This window comes from Poecile atricapillus, chromosome W, assembly GCF_030490865.1.
Source record: "Poecile atricapillus isolate bPoeAtr1 chromosome W, bPoeAtr1.hap1, whole genome shotgun sequence".
In the NCBI taxonomy this organism is placed as follows: Eukaryota; Metazoa; Chordata; class Aves; order Passeriformes; family Paridae; genus Poecile; species Poecile atricapillus.
This window is the reverse complement of record NC_081288.1, coordinates 107,514,182-107,523,913: the sequence shown is the minus strand read 5'-3', so window position 1 is coordinate 107,523,913 and position 9,732 is coordinate 107,514,182. Positions and strand designations below refer to the sequence as shown.

The window sequence follows — 9,732 nt, the reverse complement described above, 5'->3', positions numbered from 1 at the left end:
TACTGTGTTGGTACACAGCTGTATCTACATTTCATATTCGTCACTGAGAGCAATTTCGCCTGTGTGCTCCATGTCATGAACTGCTCAGACACAATGGCACACGGGGTGCTCGGCCTGGGGAGAGCCCTGGATGCTCCCATGGGAGCTGCCACAGCTGAGCTGGGATGTCTTTGCTGATAAACCCCAGCCAGCGTCAGAGTGGATTAGGAATCAGGATAGATCTCAGCTCTGGAAGCTGCCCCCAGAGCTGGCACAAGCTATTCATTTCAGTTCTGGACACAGTGATGGATAACTAGAAATCAGTCACTCTCATTGAAATGTATTTCACTTGCTGGTGCCTCAGTTCTTACAGTGTAAAAAGTGTTTTTATGAGTCTCTTTACTTTTGCACATTCCTGGAGGTGTTGGAATGTTTCACTTTTATCTACTTCCCCCTCCCAAACTAAAGTTAATTATTGAAATGGTTTTATAGTAAAAAATTATCACCGACAGCTCTCATTCAATGAAATGTACATTTCAAAAGTGTGATGCAAATAAATATCCGAAAGTCTAGTTCCTTGCAATGAGTCCGGGCATTAGACTCGACCATGCTGGAGTGTCAGCACCTCCCGGGGACAACCGGGAAGGGAAGGTGCGGGAAGGGAAGGTGCGGGAAGGGAAGGTGCGGGAAGGGAAGGTGCGGGAAGGGAAGGTGCGGGAAGGGAAGGTGCGGGAAGGGAAGGGAAGGTGCGGGAAGGGAAGGTGCGGGAAGGGAAGGGAAGGTGCGGGAAGGGAAGGTGCGGGAAGGGAAGGTGCGGGAAGGGAAGGGAAGGGAAGGGAAGGGAAGGGAAGGGAAGGGAAGGGAAGGGAAGGGAAGGGAAGGGAAGGGAAGGGAAGGGAAGGGAAGGGAAGGGAAGGGAAGGGAAGGGCGGGCCGGCTGACGCAAGGCGGCGGCGGGTTGGCTCAGCCCGCCCGCCTTGGCTCAGCCCGCCCGTGATGCAGTTCCTGCGCCGCGGCCATGGCGGGGGACGTGCTGGGCAGGACGGCGGCTCTGGCCCTCGGTGAGAGCCCGGGGGGCCCGGCCCCGCACGGCGGAGCCCCCGCCTGTGCCGGTGCCCGGGGGGCCGGGCGGGACCGGGCGGGGAGCACCGGGAGCGGCCGCAGCGCCGGGCCCGCAGCGCCGGGGCCTCCCCGGGCACGGGAGGGGTCGCTTCCCATTTCGGCTGGGGCCGGGCCCGGGCCGAGCGCTGCCCTGGCTGGTCCCAGGCCCCGTGGCCCTGCTGGGCTGCACAGAGCTGTTCCCGGAGAGAACAGAGAGGGGCTGTTCCCGGAGAGAACAGAGAGGGGCTGTTCCCGGAGGGGCTGTTCCCGGAGGGGCTGCTCCCTGTGGGGCTGTTCCCTGAGGGGCTGCTCCCGGTTCCCCGTGTGCAGCCAGTGGCTCCCGGTACCTTGGGAGCCCTTGGGATTTTAGCGAGCGCACTGCATCGGTTGATTTTTTTAAATGAAAGATATGAAATAATTGTTATCCTGACTGACCAGCTAGTGCCTTTGAAGGTTTATCGCTGCTGATAAGCATTAGATTTGGTATAATAGAAAGGGTTGGGTTCGGTTGGGTTGGAAGAGGCCTTTAAAGGCCTCGTTCAGCCCTTGCAGTGAGCAGGGACACATCCATGTGTGTCCAGTTTCTTTCTCATAATTTTTTTTTGAGTAATTGTCCACATTATATATCCCAGAAGAGCTGTATGTGTCTGAACGAGAGGGCAACGACTCCACTGGTGATGGGACACAAAAGAAACCGTTCAAGACTGTGCTGAAGGTGAGTGTGGAATGTGTCTGGGGCGATGGCCCTTGTATTTTTACATGTGAGTTTTGAACCTGTTTTTGCAACCTGAGTGCCTGCTCAGGCTCTGTAAGGATGATTTTGGTTATTTTCCCCTCTTTTCAGGCATTGATGACAGCAGGAAAAGAGCCATTTCCTACAATTTATGTGGATTCCCAAAAAGAAAACGAGGTGCTGTGGCATTGAAGGGTTTCCTAGTGGGAATTATTTTACTGCTTCTTGGTGTGAAGGGACACAATGTAATCTGCTGAATTTTGTTCTCTCCTTGAATTCTTTAGAGATGGGCCATCATTTCCAAATCACAGATGAAAAATGTCAAAAAGCTGTGGCACAGGGAGCAGATGAAAAATGAAGCTAAGGAGAAGAAGGAGGTAGGCTGCAGAAGGAGCAGAGCACCATTGTTTTCCAAAAACATTACAGTGTCATCATCATTCCTGCCCCTGCAAAAAAGCTGCAGGTTGCTCCTCACTGGTGCTGTTGTTTCACATGTTATTTACAACTGGCCTGGTTACAGCTATTTAATAAGTTATTTCTTTCAAACCAGGCAGAAGATCTCCTGAGAAGAGAGAAGAACCTGGAGGAAGCCAAGAAGGTTGTTATCAAGAATGATCCCAGTCTTCCAGAGCCCAAGTGTGTGAGTATGATCCCGTGCCTTGGCACATGGTCTGTGCTAGGGCATCCGGCCAGCACAGAGATTGTGCTGCTCTGGGATGGGTCTGGATGAACTCTAAGAGGTGTGAACCATTCCCCTATTTAATGGCTTTCATTCCCTGCCTCACAGGTGAAGATCGATGCTCTGGACGCTTACAGAGGGCAGAGAGTGAAGATTTTTGGCTGGATCCACAGGTTACGGAGGCAAGGTAAAGCATGAGCAGTGCTGAGCCTGTGCAGGGAGATAGGACAAGTACAGTGGCCTTCAAAATTGGGACACAGAATGAGTCTGACAGCACCTGGTCTCAAATTTTCAAACCAGTTAAGTGCCCTCTTTGGTTGATGTCAATGATGGCTGTGACACTAACAATTCCCCCTGATGTGTGGGCATACAGACATTTCTTAGTTCAGATCCTATTGGAGGCTAATCCTACAGGATTTCCTCAACTTGTTCTGTGTTTTAAGCTAATCCTGCCAAATGAGGAGCTAACCAGTACCTGCTCATAGTGAAACCAAATCCCTTCTCTTTTTAACTAGGGAAAAATCTGATGTTTATTGTCTTGAGAGATGGCACAGGGTTTCTTCAGTGTGTCCTTTCTGATGAGCTGGTAAGTTGTGTTGATTCTGTTCTGTCACTGATTGATACACCTCATGTGTCGGTGTGGTTATGTTCTCAGCCTACTGACTCAGTTGTGTTCCTGTTAAATTGTCCTCTCACTGCAGTTTGTCAGTGTGAGAGCTCTTTAGAAGTGACTGTGAGCTACTCTGTGACTCCAGTAGGAAAGTTAGGAATAAAAACGTGCTCACCTGTGCCTTTGTGTGTCTCCTTGCAGTGCCAGTGCTACAACGGGCTGGTGCTGTCCACGGAGAGCAGCGTGGTGGTGTACGGCACGCTGAACCTCCTGCCCCAGGGCAAGCAGGTACGGGAGCTGCTCCGGCTTCTCCTCCTCCCTCTCGGGTCACTGGTGTCCTGAGGGAGGCACAAGCAGAGGTGGAAGGAGTCACTGCATTATTTCAGAGGGAATTAGGGCTGGAGAAAGAACAAAGCTCCCAAAGCTGTGCTGTCACCCCCTGTTCAGTGTGAGACAGGTGAACTGTGTGACTGTTCTGCTTCTGCCTGAAACGATTTTGCACTGATGGACAATTCCTAGAGTATAACGTGGAGAACTGTGTTAAATAAATTACATGGCTTCATTTTCCTTAGCAGGTTTGTTCAGTTCTTATTTTGTGAGGCTAAGAATTTTTCCACATCTCTTTTACTGAGATGTGTTTGTAGGATAGATCCAAGGTGAGGTAATGTGAGCCCCCACTATTACATTTTGGTAAAAATCTGTGGGTTAACCTTTGAAAATCTGTGTTTCTACCCTAAAAATGCTGTGATTGAAGTAAAAATGCCATTTGTCAGGGTCAGAAGGCCCCTGAGATCCACACGGGGGAGCTGGTGAGAGCAGAACTCGGTGACAGACTGTCTGGGCTGGAAGGACCTTACAGCTCGTGCAGTGCCACCCCTGCACCGAGAGGGACACCTCCCACTGTCCCAGGTTGCTCCAAGGCCCGTCCATCCTGGCCTTGGGCACTGCCAGGCAGCTACAGCTTCTCTGGACACCCTGTGCCAGGGCCTCACCACCCTCACAGGGAGGAATCTCTTCCTAATATCCCATCTGCCCTGCCCTCTGTCCACGGGAAGCCGTTCCCCCTTGTCCCATCACTCCAAGCCCTTGTGAAAAGACACCCAAGGGGCAAGCAGTGGATTTTCCCCCAGTGTTCGCTTCTCTCCCGCTGCAGGCTCCGGGAGGCCACGAGCTGAGCTGTGATTACTGGGAGCTCATCGGCCTGGCCCCGGCAGGAGGGGCTGACAATCTGCTCAACGAGGACTCGGAGGTGGACGTGCAGCTCAACAACAGGCACATGATGATTCGAGGTGAGAACATGTCCAAGATCTTCAAGGTGCGCTCCATGGTGGTGCAGGCCTTCAGGGATCACTTCTTTGCCAACGGATACTATGAAGTAAGTGTGTGTTCCTGGGCAGCAAGCGGCTGCTCTGGTGGCCTGGCTCACACACGTCCTCAGCTCTTCACCCAGCAGTGACAGCCCTGTTCTCCACCAGGTCACACCACCAACCTTAGTGCAGACGCAGGTGGAGGGAGGCTCCACCCTGTTCAAGCTGGATTACTTTGGTGAAGAGGCATACCTGACCCAGTCATCCCAGCTCTACCTGGAGACCTGCCTGCCAGCTCTGGGAGATGTCTTCTGCATTGCTCAGTCCTACAGAGCTGAGCAGTCCAGGACCCGCAGGCACTTGGCAGAGTATGGACAGCTGTCCTTGTTTCTTTTTAAAGAGCTTGATTTCCTTCCCAGTGTGGGAGTAAAAGGGGGTGAGAAGTGTGTGTTGGGGTTGTGGGTTTTGTTAAGAGTTTGTTTCGTGGCGAAAGGTGTGGTGCTTGTATGTGACAATGGCAATGCTGTGGCTCTGTTTCAGGTACACTCACATTGAAGCTGAATGTCCTTTTATAAGTTTTGAGGATTTGTTGGACCGTCTGGAGAACTTGGTGTGTGATGTCGTAGACAGAGTCTTGAAATCACCTGCAGCGAGCTTACTGTATGACCTCAACCCGGTAGGCAGCCATGGGAACACCCAGGAAATTGGGATTCTAAGCCTTTCCTACTCCTTTGGGAGATGCAGGGCACGGCAGAGAGCTTACTTACTATTAGTAATGATAAGGAGAATATTAAACATAATAAGAATGAAAAGTCTGCAGGGCTGGTAATGACCAAAGCAGGGAACTGTGGGGGAAGATGTCCCCTGCTGGCATGGTCCAGAAGCCAGCAGCGTGCTGGCATTTAGGGAAGTGTGGGCTGTGCCAGTGGAATAAAAACCTCCATCCCAGAGAGCAGATACTGACCTGCTGCTTGCTGATGGAGCGTGAGGGAGTGATGAAACAAGCAGTGTTCCAGTTCCTCACCTGCAACATGGAGCCCTAAAGCTCTGGAAGTACTTCCTTATCTTTCCTCACAGGTGATCTGTGAGTGTTTCTGGGCTTGAGATGGTTGTGTTTGGTTCTGGCTTTGTGGTACTGAGTTTGATTTGTTCATTTAAGCGATAATTTGATGATGTGTGAGCTAGGAAAGGCTGTGGACGTGCTGATTAAAAGAGTATCCATTTTAAAATAGTGCCTTCCACCCCCTGCAGGGTTTCCAGCCCCCCAAACGTCCCTTCCGACGCATGAACTACGCTGAAGCCATCGAGTGGCTGAAAGAACATGATGTGAAGAAGGAAGATGGCACTTACTATGAGTTTGGGGAGGTAATGCAGCTGTGGCTTGGGGTTTGACTGATGTCCTTCAAACATTGGGGTAAAAACCTGTGTTGTCACCTGTCATCAGTTCCCTGGCCACACTTCTCCAGCACGTGAGACAGTTGTTTGAAGGAGCTCAGGACAATTTGACAGCATAGCCAGGATGTTTTTTTCCCCTTGCTTTTCTGTCTCACATATTGGGGAGACTTAGATTTTAATTGAACAGGTTTTTTTTCCCCAGACATGTGGGTTTTTATGTCTTCTAAAATAAGTTTGTTTTAAGAGTTTAGGTGCATTAGGATGAAAGCGTGGTCATGAGCGGTCTGAAACGGTTTCTGTTTCATGCTCTCTTCATGTGGGACTTGTTTATGGGAGTAGTTTTGGTGCTGAGTATGAGTAAAGCCTTCTCTGACCACAGGATATTCCCGAAGCTCCCGAGAGACTGATGACAGACACCATCAACGAGCCCATCCTGCTGTGCCGCTTTCCTGCGGAGATCAAATCTTTCTACATGCAGCGCTGCAGCGACGACTCGCGCCTCACCGAGTCTGTGAGTTGTTTTATCTGGCACCTTCTGTGAGTTGTTTTAGCTGGCACCCTGGAGCAGTGGGGACGCTGGAGTGCCCCAGGGGACTGTCAGAGAATCTGTGCTGGGCTGTGTCAGGGTGCCTTGGCGCGGGGCCCGGCTGCTCCCCGGCGGTGTTGCTGTAAGCGCGCCGTGCTGCGCTGTGTTGCAGGTGGATGTGCTGATGCCCAACGTGGGTGAGATCGTGGGGGGTTCCATGCGCATCTGGGACAGCGAGGAGCTGCTCCAGGGCTACAAGAGAGAGGGCATCGATCCCACACCCTACTACTGGTACACGGACCAGGTCAGTACAGCACGCTGCTGCTCGCCTGGGGCTGCAGCTCCCTCCTGGAGGGCTCGGTTGGTTCGTTTTGGTGCTATTACTGCAATTGTTAATTACAAGAAAATGTGTAATATCCCTGAACTTCACAGAGGAAATACGGTACGTGCCCTCACGGAGGATACGGTTTGGGATTGGAGCGGTTCCTGACCTGGATTCTGAACAGACACCATATCCGAGATGTCTGTCTCTATCCACGCTTTGTCCAGCGCTGCAAACCTTAGCCAGCCTTAGGAAAACGTGTGGAAAACTGAGCGGCTGATACTTGGGAAAGAGTGATGCACGCTGCTGTACTACAGCCTGTCTGACAACAACACTTCTGCAACCTGTTGCTAATTCAAATACCATTTTAGGATGTGAAAAGGAAAAAAAAACAAAACCTCTTTTTTAAAACAGAAATGCTAGTAATTAACTGGAAAAAAACTTAGAAAAATGGTTTAGGAGCATTTATGCTCTTGAGTCATCACAAAACAAAGATCCTGATAAATTGCCATTTAAAAAACAAGATACACGTCTGCTTTTAATATCTGTGATTTAAAATATGCTGGGCATTTGATAATTTTGTTTTTAAATTTGCTTTAATTTTAATGTCTCTTCTTTTGGGGTTTCTTTTTGGAGAAGTCAGGAGTTCTAGCTCTTGAAATTCCCTAAGAACGCCCTGTGAGAATGGTATAGGAGAGACACGAACAAAGGATAAAAACGGGAATAAGTATCTTGAGCACTGCACGTTTTTGGTTCCTGCTGATGGTAGTGGGGGTTCTCAGAGTGGATTGGGCAGCAGGGTGTGTAGCACAGTGCACAGCATTGCACTGTCAGGGGGTGGGCTGGGGCTCTGGGGCTTTTTTCAGGTTATTTATTGCTCAGCAGTGCTGAGGCTGCTGGCCAGGCGGGCTTTGCTGCCTTTCCCAAGGGCTGTGGACGGGGCACACACCCAGCTGGACGTGTCTGAGGGCTCCTGGGCACGGGGGGGCCTTGTGCTCCCTGTTTGCAGCCAGAAATGCCTGCCTGAGCCCAGAGGAGCAGCAGCTGAGGCACGCTGGATTTGCAGACTGTAGTCCCAGCAGTGCTTTCCCATGTCTCGCTGAGGTGTGTTCATAGAGCAGCCCCCTGTCCCCTTGTGCTACTGCAGCTGAGCAGCTTCCCTGGCTGTAATGAACTTAGCAAGTAGGGATAATGAAATACTTCATGTCTTGAGTCGTCATTTATCGTTTCTAGCCATAAAGCAATTCCTTTAGCAGAGAGAAAATGGAAAGGTGGGTGCATCATTTGCCACCTGCACTGACACTTGAGCTGGATTTGCCATGCACTCCTGGAATTGTTGAGCTCTGGATACCCATATTTTTGTAACAAGTGATTGGTTTTCTTCATCTTGCATGTTATATGAACTGGTCTAAATCAGCAACCAATAAATTATGGCAACAGAAGCTGGTGTGCGAGACAGTACTTGACATTAATGCCTGTTCTTTTACTGAGTCTTTGGAGCATGTTGCTTGATACATTGTGGATAAAAAACCAGGAAAAGGGAATTTTCATGGGCAGTAAACGTATCCCAAGAGCTTTTTTCCCTTTTTAAACAAAATCCCCATTAATTAACTTAAAAGCATGATTTTTTTTTAATTGGAGGGACCACCTCAGCTGCCCAGTGAAATGTCCTGGAGAGAAACTGGTGCTGACTAGGGTTGCTGAGGCAGCAGTGCTGGGGGAGCAGCCTGGACCTCTGGCACCAGGTAAAGATTTTATAAAATGCTTTCCTTTTAGTGCCTAGAGTGGTGGGAAGGGAGGAGGGTCGGGAAAAGATGATTCTAGAAAAACATCCCTTGTTTAGGCTGAGTTTTCAGTCCTTAAACCTGGCAGGGCTGAGCTGCTGTGTAAAGGTTAAAGGCCTCCTTATCAGGGGAGCTGCTAGAGGAAGGACTGAGGACTTAAGAAGTGCTCATGGAAGAGGCAGATCAGATAAGGAGCTTAAAAGGTGACTGGATGGATGAAAGATGCTGTGGAACTTACCAGAGACTGCTGTGCAATTCCCTCTGCAGCTGGTGGAGAGAGGTATGGGGTGGAATCTGGGAAAGATCTTGCTTGGAACACAAGAGAACCTGAATTTATTTTTATTAGAAAGGGAAAACAAACCTGCAGAAGAGAAGAAGATGTGTAATCAGAACTTGGATCTCTCCTCATCCTCACTTTCATTTTCCTCCACAGTGTCTCCAGACAGTCAGATTGGTAATTGGATTAGGAACTGGTAAACTGGCCTGCCAGCACTGGTTTCAGGACCTTTCAGCCTTTTGGCAGCTTTGGGATGACTGTCCTTTAGCTTTGAGTAGATTGCCCCCTCCTTACAATCACTTAATTTTACATTTATCTATGTTAAAGCCTACCTGGCCCCTCTTTGTAAGGCACTTTTGAGGACAACACGGTGCTGCCAGCCTTTGGCACCGAGAACTGGCTCTGCCCTTGGCCCTCCCATGAGGTATCCAAAGCTGCTGCTGGAGATGTGGGATGCAAACCACCCACAAGTGCAGGATAAGTGCTGTGGTGTTTGTTTCTTTGTGTTTAAATTACAGTGTCATTATCACAGAACCATCGAGTCTAACCACCAACCTAGCACCACCTCTGGAATTCCTAAACCACTAAACCACATTACACAGTGCCAGATCCAGATGCCTTTTAAACACCTCCGGGGATGGTGACTCCACCACCTCCCTGGGCAACCTTTTCCAATGCCTGAATTGCAGTGCCTGAATTTCTGCTGGGAGTGGAGGTTACCAGCTGAGCTCTGCTCCTGCACCAATGTGTCTGACGGGGCGCAGAGCCGAACCCTCATCTCTCATGAGGCGCCCGCTGAGAAAGCCCCCAGCATTTTTTACAGTAACATTTTAAATCTCTTTTTAAAACGTTTTGCACTTCTAAAACGTTTTGCAGTCACTTCAAACCGGGAGTCACCCTCCCTCACTCCGTGGGAGTCCACAGGGGCTATGGAGGGCAGCCGGAGCAGCGCCGCTAACGGGACACCTGCCTCAGGACCGCCGCGGCTCTCCCCGGACCGGCCCCTCTGCCGTGCGGGTA

General features: G+C 50.3%; 1 protein-coding gene across 1 annotated transcript; it reads left to right on the top strand.

Moving 5' to 3' along the window:
* Window positions 1–965: 965 nt before the first annotated feature.
* Window positions 966–8,093, top strand: LOC131592165 (asparagine--tRNA ligase, cytoplasmic-like). Its single transcript, XM_058863483.1, has 15 exons — window positions 966–1,039; window positions 1,712–1,794; window positions 1,924–1,989; window positions 2,097–2,189; window positions 2,363–2,452; window positions 2,600–2,678; window positions 3,007–3,077; window positions 3,303–3,389; window positions 4,255–4,476; window positions 4,577–4,776; window positions 4,949–5,084; window positions 5,660–5,773; window positions 6,183–6,314; window positions 6,502–6,633; window positions 6,762–8,093. Exons 1-15 carry the CDS (start codon window positions 997–999, stop codon window positions 6,891–6,893), a joined length of 1,680 nt encoding a protein of 559 aa, XP_058719466.1. The 5' UTR covers window positions 966–996; the 3' UTR covers window positions 6,894–8,093.
* Window positions 8,094–9,732: the final 1,639 nt, after the last annotated feature.

Coding starts and splice junctions, on each gene's coding strand:
- LOC131592165 (XM_058863483.1), top strand. CDS start 997: ATGGCGGGGGACGTGCTGGGCAGGACGGCGGCTCTGGCCCTCG. Junction 2,190..2,362: donor AAGCTAAGGAGAAGAAGGAG/GTAGGCTGCAGA, acceptor CTTTCAAACCAG/GCAGAAGATCTCCTGAGAAG. Junction 2,453..2,599: donor GTCTTCCAGAGCCCAAGTGT/GTGAGTATGATC, acceptor CCTGCCTCACAG/GTGAAGATCGATGCTCTGGA.